Here is a 21,020-nt window from a genome sequence, read left to right on the forward strand (position 1 = left end):
GGTGATTTTGTCAAAGTCAGAGATTTATTTTTTAATAGCTTGGTGTGACTCGTCTGTCATTCTCTATGACAAATTCAGTGCCCACTCAGGAAGTTTGTTTTGGGAGCTTTACGTCTGTATATTGGTTTTTGTTCATATCTTGCACTCTGACTTTCTGGTGTGTTCCAAAGACACTAAGATATTGGAGTTGTGGCTCAGAAAGGTCAACTTTTCCTTTTGTGGCTAGTAGCTGACTTCAAAACTGAAAGGCCCACTCTTCTGGATGAGAAGGCCTTCTTATATAGAAATAAAGTGGCAACCTTTTATGTCTCCTGCAGTTGTGAAAAATTTGTACTTTAAATTGCAAAGGAAAGTCAGAAGACTTGCACTTCTCAATTAATTTTCACTTTTAGTCAGATTCTTAGAGGAGCAAAAATGTAGTTTTGAACTACATTTCACCTGCAGGTATCAGAATGCTAATACAACTTTTGCGGGTTCGAACCTATGAAAAAGAAATTGCCCGCCTGAAAATATAGTCTCTGTACCTTCATTTACTCACTTATCATGGAGGTACAAAAATACTTTTGCCTGATTCACAGGGGTGTTGTGAGGTTCAATTAACACTTGGAAAGCACTTTGATATTTATGGATGAAATGTTCTATATGGTAGAACAGTATAAAATATCATTGAAAAGTTACTTAGTCAGTAGACAAAAAATATTCTTGAAACTTCCTAATTCAATCCAGATGGTTACCTTTCGCTTTTTTAAAAAACACATAATTCTACATAGCTTCTGATTCTATATATTTTGGATGTTTCAGGTATGAACACAAGCAGGAGTGAGACAGTGAAAGAGCCTCCATTGAAGCCCTCTAGAAGATCCATGCCATGCTTAGCACAGAGCCAAACACACCCTCACAGTCTGAGCAAACATTCTTCATTTCTTCAGCCAAATAGGCTCCAGCCACAGGCTCGGCCTCTGAGTGCAGGCACTTCAACAGCTACAGTCAATGTAGTGTCAGAACGAGGTGAGTAGTTGTCCTTTATTTATACCATCTTCCCTCCAGTATATGGTTTTTCCTAAACTCTGATGTGCCTGAGTTTGTAATGCTTATTTTTGGGAAAATTGTGAAATCATAATAAAATACAATAACTTGATCTTGAAAGGTTTCAGAGTAGCAGCTGTGTTAGTCTGTATCCGCAAAAAGAACAGGAGTATTTGTTACTCTTTTGATCTTGAAAAGTTTCCATAATACTAGAGATGCTTACAGAAAGTGATAAGTGTAAGTGTTGTTTTTCTTAAAGACTTCACAATACTTAGATGAATCACTGTAGTATCTGTGCTCCTGTGTAACTTATTTAATATTTAAAGAATGCCTGGAAATTATTTCATTAAGGGGATCTTAGAAAAATAGAGGCAGCTGCTCCTTGATCATGAGTTATGGTTTTTACAATACATACTGAAAATATTGTGTGAAATCCTGGCCCCAATAAAGGTAATGGTGAAGCTCCTATGGACTTCAATGTGCCCTGGAGTTCACCCAATGTATTTATAGTATGTAATCTAAAAATATACCTTAGAGTGAATGCACAATGCACCAGATTAGAAATGTCATGACCCTTGACAACGGCAAACCTGTAAATAGGGAGGACAATGGGTATCTCCAGTCTTCTACCCAAAACTGGCTCCACACAGACAGAGCCCCCACAAAAAGAGCCCCATTGAAATAAATGGGACTCCATAAAGGAATAAGGGTCAGCATGTACATAGCAGGATTGGGGTCTTGGCTTTTATCTGCATCTATTGTTTTTTTTTGTCACCGTTTCCAGAATCATTAAGTTTAGAAGCTGCTAATTGATAATGATTTAAGAGCATAATGGAAGATGCATGTATTTATTCACAAACTGATGCAGATTGTATCTGCTCATGCAATGTATGTTTTGTCGATGGTGGTGCTTGTATACACTACATTGAGAACTTCCAGGTTCACACTTGGCCTGCTTGCCAGCTGCTTTTAAATTTTCTGTTTATACACAACTTAGGTGTGCTCTTTTAATTCCTCTCCTTCCTTGTTGTTTATTCCCCTCAAATACTTGTGTGAGCTTATCTTGTTCTCCAGGTCTCGTTTGTGATGTGAGGTTTAAATCAATCTTCCACATCAGAAGCTCAAATCCAACTTAGTAAAAATCTATAAAATGACTTAAAAATATTTCAATTAGCAACATAAGTCAGAGCCAGTGCATGTCACTGTCACACGGTGATGGGCCTTTAAAGAGAGATGGGCCCAGCCTGTGACTAATCAACTGCCTCCCAGCTGAGGCTGTGAACCTAGGGGTCAGTTGGATAGCCTGAAGACTATCTGGTCCTATAAAAGCTTGTGAGAGCTCAGTTGAGCTAGAGACCTGCAGTGAGCAGGTAGGTTCTTTCACCCACTATAGGAGCCTAGCTATTTGACTTGCAGGCAGATGGCCTGGGGAATGAGAACTTCAGGGATCAGATAGGCTATTGCAGGACTCCTGGGATCAGAGCAAGGACCTGGATGGCTCTGGCATGTGAGAGGTAAGGGGAAAGCCTTTTCTGGGAACTGCCATAGCAGTATTTTGCCTTCATTTTTGTTTAACCAATAAACTCAGGCCTGAGGCAAGGGCTTGAAACAGACTCTGATATGGGATGTCCTCCCTGGACTGGTGAGACAGGTAGTAGTGCCATGCCCATGTGAAATTCCAAAGAAACAGAGTCTTTACCAGTGGAATTGGGCAAATAATTACAACAATTATTCATTGAATAATTAGCAGCATTTGAAGAATATTGCAAAAACGATCAGATAAAGAATTTGACCAGCTTTTATTACCAAACTGTGAGCCATTCTCCTTCAAATGTGATAATAGCTGAATATTTTTAACATGAGTTTAAGCTTCAGCAGGAAGAGAATCACAGGCACTGATAATTCAATGATGCTCTGTTATCACTAGCAGAAAATGTTCTACAAAGTTTATCAGTACATTTAATGCCTTGCTTTGGCCATTCTGAGTGTACAGCTGCCAGACTTTTTCTATGTTTGCAACGCAAAAAGATTACATTGATGGAATCTTACATTTATTTCAGCTAAAGTGATGGAGACCCTGGAAAACAACTTACTCAAGTTGTCTAATACAGAATACAGTGATTCATTTTTAGGTGAGTTTCTTTGTTATCTCAAGCGGCAGTTATTTTTAAAATTTGTTTTTTTTTTGTTTTTGTTTAATTCTCTCGGTTGAAACCTCCATTCTTGAAACTGAACTTCCAATTTTTGTGTGAAAAGGCAGACCTTGATAAATTAAAACAACAACATATAGGGATTATTTTCAAAATGTTGGATAGGCTTTTTTTGTTCATTAAAAATTCATGTATACATGTTGACAACTTCTGTTTGTAGTCGAAGTGCATTGACACTTCCTCCTTTCATTCATTCCAAAAGAGTATATTAATTATAATATCAGAGGGGATTGGAGTTGGAAATAGATACCAAACTTGCAAAAATAAAATCTGCAAAATAACAGATTACATAACAAATATTGACTGCAAGGAAACACAGACACACAGGATATATGAACATACATTTTTAATTTGTTTCATGGAAAACTTTGAAATAATTTCAGTAAGATGAGAGAGTTGCTAACAGGAGAGAATTGATTATATGGTTTCATGTAGATCTCAAAAGAATTAATAGAAATTCCATAAAGCTTTCTAGTCCTAATTTACCTCCTCTCTTCTGGTGTTTTAAATGGGCCTCTATTAATTTTTCCTTTGCCAATTTGGAAAGCACTTACATGGAATTTCAAGAGAATAAGCAATAGAATGTAAGATGTAAATGTATAGATTTTTCCACACTCTTATGAGATACTTTTAAATATTGTGAAGATATTTTTTTATACTCATGAAAATAACTTTTTTCTATCACTGTAGTTTATAATATGACCTCTCAGAAGTTTACAATTTAAATTAGTTTCCTTGTTACTATTTCTTATTTTTCACATGCAATATGTTTTAGGATGGCTCATGAATGCTGCAGGGACTTTTTTAAAGAAAAGAATTATACTTAAGTTCTAGAGAAAACACACACAAATTATTGCAGTTTTGCAAATATATATCAGAAAATTGTTTTATTTGGGGCATATTTGTCCTAGTGATGATGTCACTTAAATCTTTTTGAAGATCAAAGAATATCAGGGAGAAGTCACTCCTAGACCTGTTTCAAAAGAATCCTAGAATATTAGGGTTGGAAGGGACCTCAGGAGGTCATCTAGTCCAACCCCCTGCTCAAGGCAGGACCAATTCCCAACTAAATCATCCCAGCCAGGGCTTTGTCAAGCCTGACCTTAAAGTAGGTATCTTATGTGCGCCTACAAAATGAGTGTACATGCACACACAAATAGTAACTGTGTAAAATTATGCATTGATGTACACAACATAGGTAGTTGTGTACACACACATCTGAATTGCGTGCACATGCAATTATCTGTGAGCACAAGCACATGTATTTTGTGGATGTAGCTTAAGCAACTATTAAAACTTTTGGTCACACTCAATATGATGACTAAAAATAGCAGTTTCATACTTCCACAACAGATATGTCTTCATGCACACTCCTGTTTATTTTCAGTTAGAGGCATTTCTATAATTCTTATCAACCAAATATTTCAGCATTGATTTCTCTCATTGCCCTGAATATAGTATTTGGGAAGGTAGGTGGGCCTTTATGATTAAAAAGGGCAAGTGGCAATCAGAATGGGAGTGTTGGCTCATTAGTGTAGTTGCCTCCTTGGCAGTTTAGCAATCTGAATTGCTATTCCAAAATCATGACTCGGGCTGAAAAATTATGAGATTGGCGTAAAATTCATGATTTGATTTTGTTTTAATAGTATGCCCATGGGCTCTGCTGAGATCCTGGGACTTGGCTGCTTCTTGATTTTGGGGGGAAAATATATGGTGGCATTTCCACAATACCACCCACTTTATGGTATTAAAATAAGATGTCACTTACAGTGAACTGTGCTGACCCTCTCTGGCCTTTTATACATGAAGGATGAAATAGCATCTGAGCTTAAACCTTACTGAGATGGATGAGACAGCCAGCATCCACTGGGGACCCACCTTGTCCTTGCCCATTCTGTGCCATTTAACTTCTGGATTGCTGTACTCTCCACTCAGTAACCAGCACCTGCTCAGCTTCTTCAGAAGTTGATTCTTATGGCTTGTCTATACATAATTTTGAAGTGCTTTTAGTACATTGATTTAAATTTACTGAAATATGCTATATCAATGTAAGCATCTTAATCCTAGTATAGCTGCATCCACCCTAGGGGAATTGCATCTGTTTCTAAATAGATATAGTTTAATTAGTACAAAAATTGTGTGCAGACCAGCCCTTAGTGGAAAGAATTAAGGGGCTTGGTTGCTGGGAATTAAGTTATTATTGTGATATTGCCCAGCGTCACAGGTGAGATGCTGCCTGTTCAGCACATGTGGTCAGCAGAACTGCTCACACACTCTGGACTAAAATGTGCCTTCAGTTACATTGGAGTAAATCCAGGGTTACTCCATGGAATTGCTTTGGCTTTACAGCAATGTAACTGAGAGTAGAATGTTGTATTTGCTTTGTTCAAGCAAGAAGAAAGTGATATAAATGGAAAATAAAATCCAAAAATAAACAGTGAAAATGATTTTAAAATAGAAATCAAGCTTTCAGGTTTGTTTACCAAAGGACACCAGATAAATCCAAAGTGTGACTAAAAATAAAAACTGAAGTAACCAATAAGTTTTAAAATGCTGTTTGCCTACTGATCTCTTTTAAGTTACCTATCATGAAGTAAGATTGCAGAGTCCATTTTTCCTTTTCATTCTGAACAACAGCAAGCAGAAGGATCTTGCTTTTAAAGTGTTGATCTCTAAACAAGTGAGGATGACAAAGCACTGTTAAATGCTTTAGTCAGTGCTAGTACATTTTGATGTAGCTTGCATAATACACTTGATTAATGGGATTCATTTCCTCAGTGAACCTCTTACAACTGCCCCATGAGTACACTAAAGATGGGGCTGAAATTAAGTGAGTGTGGTAAATTTTTAATTAGGCAGCAGAGTGTGGTAAATTTTTAATTAGGTAGCATCATAGAAGGATACATCTTTAAAAAAGCAGCTATGTGGTGTTTTCTTCAGTTTGAGTGGTAGCTATGAACACATGAGAGAAGAATTAAGGTTCTGATCCAAAGGTCACCTGGAGTCAATGGAAAGACTCCTATTGATTTCATTGGGCTTTGGATAAGGCCCTAAATTTGTTGCAGGTATAGGGAACCTTCTGGTTGGGGGTACCAAACCAGGTGCTTCGACACTGAGGGCACGGTTATGCAGTACCTCATCTTTAGGACTCTGGCATGGTATTTTCCCTAATGCCTCACAGTCAGCATACAGAGTCTGAGGATCCTTATGTTAATGGGGGAGACAGGAGCTTTGCAGAGCATAAGCTTAGAGATCTGACTAACCTCTCCATTACTCATAGAGCTGTTAGTCTGACCCTCAAATTTTAGCACTGTTTCTCCTCAATCTGCTACTCATTCATCTTATTGTTCCTGGCTTTTGATTATTCAGAGTCTCTGGGGCCTTTTCTAGCCTCCAGTGATTTCTTTCTGAAGGGGAGGACTCACAACTAAGGGGTCAGTACAGCAGTTAGCAAGTGTGAGGATTGTTACATTTTGCAAACTGGTCACAAATGCATAGGAAACTGATCAATGGTGAGGATTAAATCTAGGATCGTGAGCACTCAGAATACTGCCATCTTCCACTAGAGCGATAGGTACAACTCATCTATCTGTGAGCTGATAGTACCTCTGATGTCTGATGCTAAAGGAGACGTTCTCATATGAGCATTAAAGAAGTCTTTTGTGTGTGTGTGTGTGTGTGTGTGTGTGTGTGTGTGTGCAAACAATTTTGTGCACAATCTAAAAGAAATTGTAAAAAGTGAGGAAAGGAAGCATTCTCATTCCTGTAGTATTTATTTTCCATGTACTGTAAGAATAAATAAATATATTTTTTAAAAAATGCTGCACAATAAACAAAGTATAGGCAAAATTGAAAGTATAGATTTCCTCTAGAACAATTACATGAGAAACAGGGAAGTTGAAAGTTGCAAGAACACACTGATGTCATTCCATTACAAAACACTACTCCTGCATTAAACATTCTGGGATAGATTTTCAAAGGCATTCTAATGGGGCTTAGACTCAGAATGGGAATTGGGCACTTAACTAAAGTTTGTGCCTTTGACAATCAAACCCTCTGTGGATATTTGTTTGGGGAAAGAAGTATATGTTTAGCATTGCCTTCTAGTTACCTTCTGCCATCTTTTTTCCCCCCCATAAAGACATGGTCCATAAGGCCCTTTACTTTACTTTATATTGGGCTTGTTTCTCAGATGGATTTGATTGGTATATCTTTTCTGACTTCTTTAAGTGAACTCAAACATGACTTCAGTAGAGCTAACAGTGATTTACACCAGCCGAGGATCTGGCCCATCATCTTGTATCACAAAGCATTGTGCAAAGCAATGCAAAATTTAATTTAATGAAAATAAGCCATGTCCAGTGAGCTGAGCCAACTTAAATGTAGAAAGTCACATAAACAAGAAATGTTTTTACTTCTAGAATCATTAGAAATGTAGCCACACTAATCTGTTGATTGAGTCCTTCACAGTGTCGGCATATAATCAAGCATTATCAACAAGGAGTCTGGTGGCACTTGAAAGACTAACAGATTTATTTGGGCATAAGCTTTTGATGCATCTGAAGAAGTGAGGTTTTTTACCCATGAAAGCTTATGCCCAAATAAATCTGTTAGCCTTTAAGGTGCCACCGGACTCCTTGTTGTTTTGTGGATACAGTCTAACACGGCTACTCCCGATACTTGACAATCAAGCATTGTATCATCTTTAGATTTCAGACAAGGTGTAGAAATGCTTGATAAAGCATACTAATGCACAAGGGTGAAGTAAAATAGTCAATCTGGGAGTTAATCTGGGTTGTACATACATACAGTCCTATAAAGGAAATTGTTTTCAGTTTTAAAGATCACGCAGCTGGATTCATTAATGGGAGTTAGGTAATTAAAGGGAAACTTTTTAAGAATTATTTTTCAGTTTAATTTTGAATCTGTGTTGGAATCTGCTCTTCTGGGGATTTCAACTAGGGACTTTTGGCTCCAAAGCAAGGATGCTGATAGTTGAAGTAATATTGAATTTCCATAAATAGTCACCCAAATATCCTCTTCCCAGCTTCTGTAGCATTTAGATAGCAGTAGTTATTACATAACATGTTTTGTACTTTCTAATGTGCTGATGCGAGCTGGCAAAATTAATGTTAATTAGCTTGTTTTAATAAGCTTCTTACCATTGCACTAAAAACTGCAGCACACATGAGTAAAGTTTAATTGTGTTATTTATGTAGCTGATAACAGAGTTTTGTGTTCATTCTGCTCTGTCCTCAATACTAAACCACTTCCACTCCTGCCCTTTATTCATATGCATTGCCTTCAGTTATAACCTCTACAGGACAAATGCTCTCCTCCACTGCATGGTGCAGAGCAAAGAGAATTGAATAGGGTGCACAGGCACCAAACCACAAAGAAAAGGAAAAACAATAGCTTCACTGCACCGTCTATGCTTTCCTTGGGAGCTCCTCTGTGTTTAGGACTCTGTATTTTAGGGCATAAGGACAGTGGCAGGACTAGACCACTGCAGAGCAAGGAAATATTTGATACATGGCACACTTTGCTCACCAATCAACTTCCCAGATGTACTGAACATTGGCATTAATACTGCCTGCTTGCTTTTTTTCTCCTTTGAAAGATTTAATGTGCACTCTTTCAAAAATTGAGGGCCTTATTTATGATGGTGGGTAGGTGCCTAGTGGGATTTTCAAAAGCACTTTGGCACCTAACCTGCTTAGGCATTAGTAGGATTTTCAAAAGCATCTATCTGCATCCTTTGGCACCTAAATACCTTCGTAAATCTAGCTCTGGTCTCATTGCTTATTTTACCACTCTTGCTTATCGTAAGTAGCACTGTAATCAATAACTACTCTATGGGTTGTCACTGGGAGTAAGGCTTTGTCTACACTGGCACTTTCACCGTTAAAACTTTTGTCACTCGGTGTGGGGGGAAAAACACCCCCCCTGAATGACAAAAGTTTTAGTGATGAAAAGTGCCAGTGTGGATAGCCCTTTGTCGGTGGGAGCCACGCTCCCGCAACAAAGCTACCACCCTTCGTTGAGGGTGTCTTTATTTTGTCACTGGGAGGGCTCTCTCCTGGCAATAAATAGCAGCCACACAGCACACCTTACAATGTTTTTGAAAGGGTTGCAGAGTAGACCTAGCCTAAGATTTTGTGCAACCATGAGTAAGGGTTGCAGAAATCTGCCACTTAATTTCATATATTTTGATACAGTTATAGCAGTACAAAAGCTGTGTGCCTGCTGAACTGAGTGAGTGAAAGATGCAATGGGACATTAAATTAGAAGCTATTTTATCACCCAGCAACATCACCATTTGCAGTACAGTTGGATAAATGCAGCACAAAAGTCTCTGAATTTGCTTCAGCTGTCCTCTTCTTCCCCTGGCCCCCAGTTGTGACATTATTCTGTGGATTTTGAAGAGATCAAGTTTTATTCTCACGTGGAAAGCAAATGATCATAAGTTCAAGCACTCGGAGCACATTTGAAACTCTCCATCCAGGTGTTTGTGCAAGTAGTGGTATTTTTTATGGAACGCTATTTGACACAACAGAGTGCCCTCAATAGAGCCTCCAAAAAAGGTAATTAAATGAGCCACACAAAGAATCTGACCTTACTTTTTTTTTTTGTAACTATGACCATATATAGCTGCACACCGTTACTTTGTGTCAATGAAAATTAGAAGACCTATACATACAGTGCACTTGGTGTATTTTATTTGGGCTGGGAAATTGTTTAACATCTCTCACTAGAAACTCAGACAAGTATCTGACTGCACTGTTCTCACCTAAGATCATGCTTGGGCAACACACCTTTACTTTGGTCAGTGGGATCAAAAGAAAATTGCAAATTCTGCACCCAATGTGTTTCTGGGCAATAATCTACAGTAGACTAAATTTTTTTTCCCAGAAAGATGACTTGGTCAAAGCTTTTGTCGTACAGAAAGAAAGATGCACACCCTTCTAAAATACCTTAATCCTGTTAACCTTGTATGTCTACCTAAACTCTTACCTTCTCCCTGAGAGATTCAAACCCACATTGGTTTCTTTCAGACCCTCCTTGTGATGATATTCTTGACTCGGCCATTGTTACTCATGTTGTTGAGTAGTACTTTACTCAGGCAAGTCCCATTAAAGTAATTTGAAATGGTGGTAGAAACAACCCTATAAGAATTCTGCTCATTTACTCAAGGAACAGAAACAATACCATGTGACAATTGTGACTAGTGACAACTAACCAACAAAGCTCAAAGTTCGCATGCTGAGTATTAAATAGTGACAGAATTATTTGTAACCAATCTAGGGAATAAAAATCTCACCAAAAATGTTTTTAAATGAAAAGTAACCTTTAAGAAACAACAATCTACTTGTGAAAGTTCCTGAACAGGGAAAGAGGCAAAATTAATTTAATTCTTTAGTTACTACAAATTATTTGCTGAGCTCACCTCTAATAAGTTGAAAACAGAAGTTGGTAATTAAGGTTATAATATAATTGCATTCTTCATGATAAGACATCACAAAAGACCTAAGGTACAACCTTGATGGATCAATTCTCAATATTTAGATACTTTAAGAATATGTAATCTTTCAATCTTTATGGAAGTTTATGGCAATGTCCTCATTAGCAAATGAAATGGTGTGCCCTAATGAAAGGATTCAATCATTTATGCTTTTCTTTGTCTTTTGGTCTTTTGGAATTTGGGTCAATAGTCAGGAGCTATAGGCAGTTTCTGTAAACATCTGATTATCTCTCGTCTTGTATGCCAAGCTGTGGAAGATATTTTTTCCAGCTGCAGTGACTTCCAGCTATTTGGCAAGCTGATCACTGGCAGCTCTGTTTAGGGTTCTGAACTTGCCAGTAGCTCTGTCACATGATTAGGATGTTAATAGCTGCCATACTGTCCTGCGTGCAATGTTTGTGACATGCTTAGGACTGTGAGGACTTTGCGCAGGGGGGCAGGAAGACTGCAGACCTCTTCAGTATTTCTTGTAAGCTGTTAACCTTCTCCCTGTACATAAACTTGACTATTAATGATCTTGTTTATGATTTTGCCATAATTGTATTATCCTATCATGAATGAATCCTGTGTCCAAGTATTACGGATTGTGTTTATAAGAAACATCCATCTTTCTTGCATGCCATGCAATAGAATGGAGAATTGAGATCTTAGAGAGAGACACTTTGGATTTTTAATCAGGTAACTCAGCATTATATCACTGATTTCATTGTCTTATTTGTTATGACAACGCTATTTAGCCAAACATTTACATTGATAGTATATCAATGGCCTTGTGGATAAGACATTGGAATATAATTCAGAAAGTCTGTGTTCAGTTTCCATCTCTACCCCAGACTTCCTTTGTGAAGCTGGGTAACTTGCTTAAGGTATGTGTACATGGCATGCTCCTTTCAGCAGTATGTAGAGTACATACCCCCACCCCCCGCATAGGTATAAATAGCAATGTAGATGGTGAGACACTGCTAAGATGAGTAACAACATGCCTGAATCCGGTGGGTATGTACCCTACATGTCTCTCTATTTGTCCATGCAGTGCCTCCCCCAACTACACTATTTTTAGCAGTGTAGTGTCTTACAGTTGCCTCCCCACTTCTGAAGACTTTCCCCACCACAGAGAGAGTCTCCAACAGCTCACCACTGCCTGCTCCCTGCCAGAACCTTTCATTCCTGGATGCAGCCTGCTTTTCACTGGGGCATGTAGCTACACGTACCCTACATGCTGCTGCCAGTGGTGTGCAGAGTAGCCTTAGGGTTGAATTTTCAAAAGCACCTAAATGATTTTAAGTCCCAATTTCAGAAGTGACTCGGGACATAGGAGCTGCTTGTCATTTCAAGTCAATGGGAGTTAGTCTCTTAAGTGCCTAAACTTCTGGAGTTGCAATTTAGGATACTAAATCACTATTCAGGCACTTTTGAAATGTTAATGTCTCTGTGCTTGGATTCCCTATCTGTAAATGGGGATAATTATACCTTGTTAACTTGCATGGTTATTGTGAAGATAAGTACATTAAAATTTGTGAACTGCTCAAATATTGTGGTGATGAGCACCATTGAAAACCTGATGAGGTAATTAATAATTCTGTATTCAGTGCAGAATATAGATGCTACTCTGTAAATATAGCATGGAGCTGATGCACCTTTAATGATGAGCTTAAAAAAAAAAAAAAGAAACACACTCAGTGAACACTGTCCCATGCTGTGCCCTGAATGAGGTAAGGGTCCTGCTGAAAAAATAAAGTGATCGTGTCATTAAAGACCGTATCATAATGCATATGCACAAAGAGACAGAATTCAGGTTGTATAGGCATCCATAAATCTCACATTTCCTAACTTTTGAATGTTTGACTTTGAAAACTTAATGTTTAACAGATTTTAATTAATATTGATATATTTGTCCAAATCTCCCATGCTGCTGTTTCTTTTCTATTCAGGTTATTAACAAAACATTCATATTTTAGGACTGAACATTCCATTTAAACAAATGGCCTGCTAATTTCTTGACCAAGGGTCAAGTTATGATCTCAATGGGATTCTCACCTAAGAACTATTGCAGGGGTTCTCTAACTTCATTGCACCGCAACCCCCTTCTGATTATTTAAAATAAATAAAAAATTGATGACCCCAGGAGGTGGGACCGAAGCCTGAGTCCGCTCAAGCCCCACTGCCCCAGGTGGGTGGCAGGGGGCAAAGCCTGAGCCCCTCTGCTCCGGGCAGGGGGGCCAAAGCTGAAGCTCAAGGGCTTCAGCCCCAGGCAGGGGGCCCACAACCTGAGTCCTGCCACCCATGGATGAAACCCTCGGTCTTTGGCTTTGGCCCTGGTTAGTGGGGTTCAGACTTCAGCCCCGGGCCCCAGCAAGTCTAAGCCAGCCCTGGCGACCCCATTCAAAGGGGGTCGCAACCCACTTTGGGATCCCGAGCCACAGTTTGAGAACTGCTGAACTATAGGATCCAGCCTTAAATTTATAGATTGAAGTCACTGCATAGAGTTAAGGATTGAGACTATCTAGTGAAGAGAAAATCCTTGAAGAACCCCGCTACTTTATTTAATGGCAGTTTTAAAATTAAATTTCCTTGTCAGTGTGCTATGTCTTGTTTAAAACAAAAACCATACAGTACTGTACACGATAATAGTCACAAGCTTTAGCAACATTATGTAAGATGTAAAAATGGGAGCAGCAATACGTCAATATTTTCTTATACAAGAGGTGCAGGGGTGGTTATTTTAGGCATTCTTAGAAGGCATTATTAGATGTGAAATGGCTCCCATAGCCATAGACTCATAAACTTTAAGGTCAGAAGGTACCATCGTGATCATCTAGTCTGACCCCCTGCACATTGCAGGCTATAGAAGCTCACTCACCCACTCCTGTAATAGACCCCAACCTATGGCTGAGTTATTGGAAGTCCTCAAATCATGGTTTAAAGACTTCAAGTTACAGAGAATTCACCATTTACACTAGTTTAAACCTGCAAGTGACCCATGCCCCATGTTGCAGAGGAAAATGGAACCCCCCGAGGGTATCTGCCAATTTGACCCAGAGGAAAATTGCTTCCTGACTGCAAATACGGCAGTTAGTTAGACCCTGAGCATGTGGGCAGATACTACAGAGAATTCTTTCCCAGATAACTCCAAGCCCTCCCCATCTAGTGTCCCATCTCCTGCTATCCAGAAGACACATACTGTATTAACTTGGCCAAACCTTGTGGGGGAAAACCTGTATCCAAATTATATACTAGGTACTTTCAAGCATTACCAGACAAAGGATTCCTAGAATTTAAAAAGTCTGGTCAACCATTTTTAATCTCTTACATTCCTTCAGTGTGAATTTCACAATGATTTATTTAGATTTAGAGTTTGCTTATGCTCAAAGGCTAGATGCCTTCTATGATGTGTAAGCACTGAAATCACTGGTCACATTTTTATGTGACTGAGAAGACAAAACAAAGCAACATACCAACCAGACTAAGTTTTTGATCAATTCTGAAGGAGAAGTCTACCATCCTCTTGAGTGATGCCTGGAACTCCTTTAAATAGCTTTCACTGCTGAGTGTGGAATGCGAGGCCAAGTGTATATCATGTGCTGGCCCATCTACCAGGTATTGCATTCTGAAATACTAATAATCACTTTATTTATATATATATAATGAGATACCTAATTTCATTAAAGGCAAATCCTTGCCCCATTGACTTCAGTAGGAATATGAGGTAGTCCTAACTTTAAAAGTAAGGCTTTTTTTTTTTTTTTTTTTGGCTTGCTAAAATTATCAAAATGTCTTTGGTTTTCTTTGAAACACCACTCTATTTATTTATTTATTTTGCTTTCTTCATGTTGCTACCTTAATTTCCCAGGACTAGAAAAATTTAACTGGTACAATATAGAAGTTTTCCCTCAGCAATAGTATAATTTACAGATATTAATGATCATAACAGCTTATTTATCCACCTGCATGGCTACCATACTGCTTTTGGGCCTTTAGAGTACTATATTCACACAATCAATCAAGACTAATGATTTTTTAAATAAAACTTGCTAAGTGACTTCTGTTCAAAAATGATTTAGCAATTAAAATAATCTCAATGTAATTTACATGGTTACTTAACAAAAACTTGTAACTTTTTATATTGGAATTAAAGATTTCCCACTAATTATGTTAATTGCTGAAAATAACATTACAATAACTGTCATTTTGTTCTTAATAGATGCCAATCTTGCAAACATACGTGCTCTTACTTTAAGCATATGAATAATCTCAAACTTCAAAGTAAAGTAAATTAAAGTTAAGTATTTGCACATGTGTTTCAAGGATCAAAACCTAAGCCTTTCTGCTTTCTTTTGGTCATATTCTGGGAAGTCACATGAACACCCCCAATAAGGGAAAATGGATGTGCTGTTTAAAGCAGTGATAATGGGTTCCTGTATTTTGTCTCTGAAGAGGCCTGAAGGAGCAGCCCACACATACCTTCAGGAGCCCAAAGAATCTATGTAGGGAAGAAATATGCTTAGGAGTCATTTCCAGAACAAATAATATGAACATAAATATAATGATCCTGTCCTCAGAACTCCGGTCCAAAATCCTGACTGAATTCAGTGGATTATTCCTGATTTATATGAACGAGATAACAGAATCTCTGTCTAAGACTCATTTGCTGAGTGCTTGCTGAGAGGCTATAAGTTTTGAAAGGATGCGCGGAACGAGAGCAGACACGCTCTACCATACACTTCTGTTGTGGACTATAAAAACCCTAGTAAGCAACTCTGTACAGCACGTGCCATTATCATCCAGATGTTGTTTATATGTTTCTTCTGCTTTGTCACAGTTTCTTACTGTAATGTGGAGTCCTTGTGGCACCTTAGAGACTAACACATTTATTTGGGCATAAGCATTCGTAGGCTAAAATCCACTTCATCAGATGCACGAAGTGGAAAATACAGGTAGCCCACGAAAGCTTATGCTCAAATAAATGTGTTAGTCTCTAAGGTGCCACAAGGACTCCTCGTTGCTTTTGCTGATACGGACTAAGATGGCTACCACTCTGAAACCTGTTACTGTAATGTGTCACCACTGAAGTTTTTTTAAGAAGGGCCTTCACAGTCTGGCATTTGTTTTGGCAGTTTTGAATTGGATATTCTAACAGGGAAGAAGTAGCATAAGTGCCTCAATGGACAGATATTGAAATTGTTTTACCAACAAAATGTTACATTAAATTAGGGAATTGCAACTTTCCCTTCCCACTGCCACAAATGTAGTTTGAAATAATTTTGCCATTAAAATATTTTATTTAGTCAAATGAAGTTTTCATAGACCTTCTTTCAAATAATTCTTCTCTTGTCATGCCTTACTGTAATGAAGTCTTAAGTGGACTCTCTACTCTTACGTTAAAGTAAAGAAAGTGTTAAATTATGCATGCTCAGTTGGTATATTTAAATGCATACGGGCAGATTCTCAGCTGGTGTCAAACTGCATAAGCAGATGGAACTATGCAACTGAGACTCTGATCCATTTGCTGCAATTCTGAATTAAAATAAATAAAAAATGAAAGCACATTAAAAATTGTCTTTAACAAGGAATGTAAACTCTGAGACATATGAGGGGAAACCTCTTTCACTGACATTATCCTGTCCCATGTTTGTCTCTAGAAATAGTGTCTCCTGTCCCACAGCTATTTTGAAAGAGGAGGAAGTTGTCTTGGAGGTGTGGTCTGAGGTTTGCAAAGGAAGCCTATTCTGAAGTTCCTGGCTTTAAGCCAGATGCTCAAGTTCCATGAGCATGGTGGTCTAGAACCACCTACAAGGTGGGGAGAGAGCGTGAAGGAGCAGGCTGTTCTGATGGTCATTCCTTGAAGCTGCAGGCAAATAAAGACTCTTTTTGCTCTGTAATCATTTTAGGATAGATGCTTCCAAAGAGAGTGTGAACCCATCTGGGACTGAGAGTTCCTTTTTGGACAGGCTGAATTAAAAAAAAAAAAAAAAAAAAATCCCCAGACAATTAAACTTTTTAACCATAAATTCCAGGGATGTCTCTTCTTTGTTTGGCCTTTGGCAGTTCCAAATTGCAGTTCAATGTTTACTTGCTTTTGTATTTTATAGTCTAAATTGTGGTGGAGAAAGATGACAGAAGATAGGTGCTGGTATAAAGGGAAAAACATTAGGTTTCAAAGTTTTAAAATCAAAACCTACTGAAAATAGCTTTTTAAAATTTCACTATTATCTATGGTGACATTCTCTATTGGTGAAGCTGGATGCTGCTGTGATGGGAACTTTCAAGATCATGTTAGAACTGAATTGGCCCAAGACAATTAATTTTATCTTTGGATTTGGAGGGAAGCTCCACTTAATGGAGCATGATGAAGAAAAATCATTAATAGAATGAGAGAAATTAATTTCCTATAAGAAGAAGAAAAAATACTGAATGGTAGAGAATACATCTCTCTATTAAAAAATACATATTTGCAGAAAACTGGCATGAATAACACTAATCTTGAATTGAATGCTTCAATTCAGGTGACTAATCTTGAGTACCTTGTCAATGGTATCTGAAACCTCTGAATAAGAGTAGCTACTGTATTCTCTTCTGCGGGAACTTTGGACATGATTCAGTAACACACACTGAACATTTTTACATCAGACCACTCAACCTCTGAAAATTAATTTTTGATCAGAGACTCTGGCATGAAAAAATAATAATATTGGTTGAACTCATCCGCTTATGATTATACCTAATACATTACTTCATGATCTTTCAAATCTGCATATACTGTACAAGCACTGAATTGGGACAGCTTTTCTACTTGGTGTTTAGATGGGTGTACCTTAGTTTTTATACCTCTTTAGTGTAAAAAGTCTTAAGAATAATGTCACAAAAATATACAGATGCTTTTTTAAAATCCAGGATAGCATTCCCTGCCTTCCCCTCTGCTGTGCTCCACCTCTCCATTACCTTTTACAGAACACTATAGGTGATTTTGGGGGGGGAGGGGTGTACACACACCCACCCACATATATATATAAAACAATTACAGTCAAACCATATACAAACCTTTTTTTTTTCTTTTCTATTAAAAGCGTGTTTGTTTTAATTCTAAATTTCTTGAACTTTCTGGTGGCATGACTAAATGTTGCTGCTAAAGCCTTTCTTATATCTGTATTTCAAATGAGATGATAGGGAATATCTTCATCTTTCAGAGAACATGTGATATATAAGAGGTGGTGTCCTTGGTCAGCTAAAATGATTTAATACACAGTAGTAATGGTACATTCAGCAAATGAGGTGAGACACTTCAGAACCTTAATTAAAAGTTATCACTTTTGCAAAACTTGTTAAAGTCCTGCAATTCACATAGGGTCTGATCCTGGAAAACTTCCTTCATGTGAGAAGCCTTTACTTATGCAAGTAGTCCTTCTGGAGTTAATGGAACTATTAATGTTCAAGAGTTGTAGGATCATGGCTGTCTTTTATTCTTTTCTGTGTTTCACAGCCTCTATTCCATGAATTTCATCTTGTGAGGTGCTTAACGATTTCAGTTGCCATCAACTTCAGTTGAAGGTGCTCAGCACCTCCCAGGATTGAGCTGTCTGCACTCTTTCAGTAATCCTAAACGTTATAACTCTTTCCCAAACCCTCAACGACTTGTTGATTCATTCCCTTTGTCCATCTTTTAACAATATTCTTACCACTATTCATTTTTTGTTGCTATTTGTCTCTTCTAAATACTATCTTCCCTCATGGTTTGAGATGTCTTCTCTGTCTTGAAATGGGTTTTATTATGACCTATTGGCTACTACTTGTTTGGATTTTGTTCATATAAAGTTATTAGAGTTAAACTGTTACCTGGCACACTGGATCAAAGGTTCTATATAAATAGAAAGGACATAATGTTATATTTGCATAGTAAAAATCACAGAGAAATCTGGAGTATTGTGGTCTTAACAATCAAGTGGCACGTTCATCTGACTTTAACAAGTGATTACTACAGATCTATTTTATTTAATAGCAGGATCTGAGTTACTGGGTGCTCATTATGTGTAATGTTAATAATTAAATTAACAAATAAACAATTCTCCATGAAACTCCTAATTTAATAATGTATCTCAATGTTTATAGGCTGCATAAAAATAATCCTGGTTATTTTTTTTTCTGTAAGATTTACTATGTGGAATTCAAGTGCTCACGTATACATTAAATGAAAAATACTATATTACGGCAGCTGTGATTCTAAGCAAACAAAATTCAAGGTTATCATTCCCACAGCATCCATTACTTGTTCTTGGGTGCATATTTAAGGTTTAAAATTACTGGGTTAAATGCTGTTCCCAGTTACTCTGAATTTTCACAAGTTGATGTGAAAGCTGAAATGAGAACTTGGCTCACTGTATGTAGTGGTAACTTTGTCTTAAAATATGTCTATATATCTGCAATATGGCTGGATTGCAACTGCAATAGGAACAATTTCTTTCTTCCCCTTTTCTTTTAAAAATAAATTCACAAAAGTAAAGCATCTCCTAACATATATGCATATAACAATGTCATTGATGCGGTGGGGAAAGTAATTTTTATCCATTTTAATATCCTTACTTTCTAGGTACTGAAGTACTCTGTATACGTCACAAATATTTAATACTTTTTTCTCACAAATCCCTTGATGAAGTAGGGAAGGGTTAGCCCAATTTTAGAGGTGGGGAACTGAAGCACAGAGATTAAGTAACTTGTCCAAGATTACACCAGGAGTCTGTGGTAAAACCAGTTTACTAAACAAAAGTCTCCTGAATCTCAGTTCAATGACTTAATCACAAAACTGTCCTTCTGCCCACTTGTAACATTCAAACCGGATGGGCAACATGCACTGGAGTTGTCCCAAATATATATTTACAATTTAAATTGGAGGTAACCAGAAAAGCCCTAGAAAAAGACTGTCAGAATTGTTGCCCTTCTCCCTTCCCTTCTTTGGATACACTTATGAAAGAAAGGTACAGTGATATTTATATTTTAGCTCTTCAGGGCAAGGACCGTCTTTTGCTCTGTGTTTTTACAGTGCCTACCACAATGGGTTCCTGATGTTGGCTGGGGTGCTACCATAATACAAGTGATAACAATAATCAACACTTAAGTAGTGCTTTACATGTTTCAACTGTTGTACAGACCTTAACCCTCACGATATCTCTGTGGGTTACTTACAATAAGCATGCTCCCTGTTTTAATGATTGGGTGTGGGGAAGCAGAAATGCATCTTGCCCAAGGCCACTTAGCAAAACCACTGGTACAGCTAATATTAGAACTCAAGCTCTGACTCCCATCTTTCATTTAATCCCTCTAGCAAGCCACTCAGGGTGGTACGAGGTAGCAGGAGACCTGCAAGGGAGGAAGGCTTGTCAGGCTGGGGAGTGGGCCCTCCGCTGTCCAAAGCTATCTTATGTTTATGAAGAAATTTGAGTACTGGATAATCACAATCGGTATACACTTAGAGCCAGATATATGAAGTTCTGAACACCTCCTGCAACATGCCAAATATCTTCAGTTCCCATTGACTACAGCTGAGGGAGCTAAATAGCTCCTAAAATTAAATTAAGGAAAATAGCATATTATACTTATTTTACAGATGGTGGAAAGAGGCACAGAGTGTTAACATGTGTTGCCCAATGTCACACAGCAGGCCTATGGCAGAACTGGGAATAGAATCTTCTGACTTTCATGGGACCACATTGTATGTGGGTTGCACACCAAATTGGAAGTGTCAAGTCCAAACTTTGTAGAGTTATATAAAAGCACAAAAGCCTCTGAACGTGACACTTTTTTTTTTGTGAACAACTGAAAACATCATGCTTTTTCACTCTGATAACTCCAGTGCTGCAGAACAGATTTTATGTAAACTTTAATAAACCAAAAAGCTTCACATCTAAACAGACCAAGCATGATAAAATTTCAGATCAAAAGTTTGTTGTAGGGAAGGGCGGAATATTATAAGCCACAAATGAGGGTGCTAAAAGGGAATGTTCTTATCTCAACTACATCTATAAGAGTGTCTCCATTATAATCTCAAATGAGCCTGTTTTGTTTTGTTTTCCCTGAGATATAGGAAAAGACAAAGACACATATACAGATGATTCAGAACATGGGAATTATGATTCTCGCACAGATCAGTCACTGCTTATTCAAAACACAGTTACCAGACAGAAACCAGAACCTCGGATTAAGTCATCTTTGAAGGTAATGGACCACAGTACTCATTAAATTATATGAATTGTCGTAATGTGGTTAAATTCTGA

The 21,020-nt window shown here is 37.8% G+C and overlaps 1 protein-coding gene across 1 annotated transcript in view; it reads left to right on the plus strand.

The window, feature by feature from the left end:
- The first annotated feature begins 868 nt into the window (after positions 1-868).
- Positions 869-21,020, plus strand: part of ANO3 (anoctamin 3) — a 159,945-nt gene continuing 139,793 nt past the window's right edge. The window contains exons 1-3 of the mRNA XM_065402303.1: positions 869-1,008; positions 3,087-3,158; positions 20,831-20,961. Of these exons, the coding sequence (XP_065258375.1) occupies positions 3,095-3,158; positions 20,831-20,961 (195 nt within the window). The 5' untranslated portion in view covers positions 869-1,008; positions 3,087-3,094. The remainder of the gene's footprint in view (positions 1,009-3,086; positions 3,159-20,830; positions 20,962-21,020) is intronic.

The sequence above is a fragment of the Emys orbicularis genome, chromosome 4 (genome assembly GCF_028017835.1).
Source record: "Emys orbicularis isolate rEmyOrb1 chromosome 4, rEmyOrb1.hap1, whole genome shotgun sequence".
In the NCBI taxonomy this organism is placed as follows: domain Eukaryota; kingdom Metazoa; phylum Chordata; order Testudines; family Emydidae; genus Emys; species Emys orbicularis.